At 37.2% G+C, this 2,938-nt stretch overlaps 1 protein-coding gene across 1 annotated transcript; it reads left to right on the forward strand.

The window, feature by feature from the left end:
• Positions 1-764: 764 nt before the first annotated feature.
• On the forward strand, positions 765-2,395 carry LOC128921537 (adenylyl cyclase 78C-like). Its single transcript, XM_054229481.1, has 3 exons — positions 765-908; positions 1,037-1,286; positions 1,528-2,395. Exons 2-3 carry the CDS (start codon positions 1,166-1,168, stop codon positions 1,893-1,895), a joined length of 489 nt encoding a protein of 162 aa, XP_054085456.1. The 5' UTR covers positions 765-908; positions 1,037-1,165; the 3' UTR covers positions 1,896-2,395.
• Positions 2,396-2,938: the final 543 nt, after the last annotated feature.

Below are 2,938 nucleotides of genomic sequence, written 5' to 3' on the forward strand. Positions count from 1 at the left end.
GATTTCTCTTCCTCATTATTTTTGGAAATAGAAAAAAGTCACAGGGAATAATGTCTGGCGAATATGTAGACTAGGGAATTGTTACAGTATTATTTTGAATTCACGAAAAAGCAACGGATTGTGAGCTTTTATTAAATTAAAATCACCAAGTTCATAAAAACACATCTCCCCTTAGTGGCGTTAGTAGAATGTATGTCAACATATGTAATAAAAACGTCTAAATCTAAAACTTGCCGATCTAAAGAGGGTTAGATCGTCGAAATAATAGCACTTGGCCGTAAAAAATCCGGATCAATACTTAACAAGATATCGAGAACATGTTCCGGTATTTAAAATAAAGCAATTATTATAAGATTTATACCTTCACCCATTTCCTCTAACGCTACTCCTCTTAAATTTTATTTTTCAAATTTTCGCATTTGCACGTTTTCAGTTCAGAGGAAGAACGCAGCATGGACGACAAATTGGCGTCTGACGAAGTACATTTACGTACATTAAGCCAATCACCGCTGGCGTGCAACGCCTACAACAACATAGACAGAGTAATCAGAGCACACAGAGTACAACAAAAACCATAACACCAATTCAAAGACGGCGCTGCTCAGGCGGAAATGCCATAACTATCAGCAACGAATTTGAGCTTCCAGGACCTCCGCTGGCTCAGCACGAGCTACTCGATGATGACGGCGACGATGACCCCAAATGCCAGCGAATCAGTGTGAAGAATCCCACAACCATTTCGCTAACACTCGATATAACCAATAACGGTTACCGCTATCGTCGGTGGCGACGATGAAACCGACTGTGGTCTCAGTAATCCCGCATTACAAACTGAGGACAATGACGGAGTTATAATAGCTGAAACACATAATGAGGATTTAATTGACTCGAGCATACTGCGTGTGAAGGTAGGTTATCAGTGTCCGAAAGCACAGTTCATCAGGGATGATTAGTATGTAATTAAATATGGGACAAAACAAAATATTACTTAACTTTTAACAATACTTAAAATAATGCATATGTTATAATGTCGAAGATACCACGGCTCCCTGGCGATGGCGCACATTCAGTGGATGATCAACGCACAGTCAAGTCATACCCCTCCGCCACACCGACCAAGTCATGCGCTGTCAGTTCGAAGCGACCCACAACGGACATTGACCGCATGCGGGTAAAGAACACCCCGCTGCGTGTGCAATCCGTTCGCATTGTAGAGCAGAGAATGAAGCTCGGTCCGAAAAGACGCACCGAAAGCTGCAGCATATTTGGAAATACGAGCAATTATGGTAAGCTAATAAATTCTGTTTTATCAACCACAAAGTTGCACATTCCCATAAGTGCAATGCCGTGTAATGCAACTACTAAAGCGATGCTTATCAGCCAATCTGTAACTTGTTTATACATACTCGTATAAAGTAAAGTGTAGCTTGATTGAAATGTGTAATTTGCCGTGCGAGCACCTAATTGGAATTCTTTAATTTCCGGTCAACTTCGGTCAATGCTGTCACATCCTACTTACGTCAATAGATTGTGAAACAGAGGAGGGAAAGACGATATCGGAGCCAAGGCCACTTAACAATCAAACTTATGCAGCTTTCAAGAGTGCCAACGTTGTCAAGGGAATTTTGTGTCCATCTCTCACGAATTCGTTCAAGCAACATTCGCTGGAACGTTCATATCTAACGTACACTCATCGTCAGCGTCAAAAGTCACTGATCATTGTCAATCTGGTTAATTTTATGCTTAAAGTGACGCTCGTAGTCATTTGGTTCATTAAAGAGAGCAAGCGTGAAGGCAAAGTGGTGAGTATGCAGATATATTGCGTAACTTTTCATATGTGGATCCTTTGGCAGCCACTCTTAGTCAAGCAGAAATTGTCAATGTTAAAGTTATAGATTAAGATAAAGACTGTAACTAACTTAATGTTATCTCTCAATTCTGATATAGTTACAACTTCGCGCCCTTCATGCTTTAATTGATATATATTTTTATTGAACCCTGATTCTTATAATTAATATTACTAATTCGAGGATTCTTAGATCAGTCATTATTATGTTGGCCCGATTTTTCAACAAATATAATAAAGAATAGAATTTTACAATGTTAGGTCCACTGGTCTATAATATTTGTGATCATTTCCAAAAGAACATTGCAATTAAAATATCGAAACTGAAATTTCGAAGATCCCTTGATACACCTTTGATCCAAAAACAGCATATGTTTAAATATTCAATGAAACTAATATAAGTAAATGGGATTTAAAGGAAATATATTCATAAATATGATGAATCATTGTTCTTTAGGTTGCAAACAAATATTATTTAATACAGATTTGCTTCACACCGTCGTGTCACCAAATCACATGATCCATTCAATTATTTACTTTTATGCTATTTCTGTTTAGAGTACGTAAGCTGATATCAACTAAAAGATTGTCAAAATACTGTCAATCAACACAAAATTTTCAGGAGCTAAGAAGGAAACAGGAAACAAAAAGCCAACAAATTGACTGACTTAAAATGAGAGCTGTTTCACTAGTTAGTTAAGAGCAAGGGAGATAGGCGTGTTGTTAAAATTATGTGTTTGTCTATTTTCATTTCGCCAACAACTATTTACACTGGGCTGGTGTGTACTTGGGTACTGATGAATATACAATGTAAATCACTATGTTGATGATCACGCTTGTATTCACGTTTCCGTGTTACCATAAATGCTAAATTTGGATATAAGTCAGTTTTCTTTTCTCTGACGACGACAATTTTGTATTTCCTACAAAGTATTAACTTTTGCATACCTAATTACATTTCGATATTTCTGTATGAATGGCAATGTTAAAAATCGTTAATAAATTAATCTTTATTTTCTTTATCCTGCAGAACCTGCTTTTAAAGCAAGAGTTTGTGATTTCAAGGACACTATGGTAACCAATTATTGGCAG

This window comes from Zeugodacus cucurbitae, chromosome 4 (genome assembly GCF_028554725.1).
Source record: "Zeugodacus cucurbitae isolate PBARC_wt_2022May chromosome 4, idZeuCucr1.2, whole genome shotgun sequence".
Lineage (NCBI taxonomy): Eukaryota > Metazoa > Arthropoda > Insecta > Diptera > Tephritidae > Zeugodacus > Zeugodacus cucurbitae.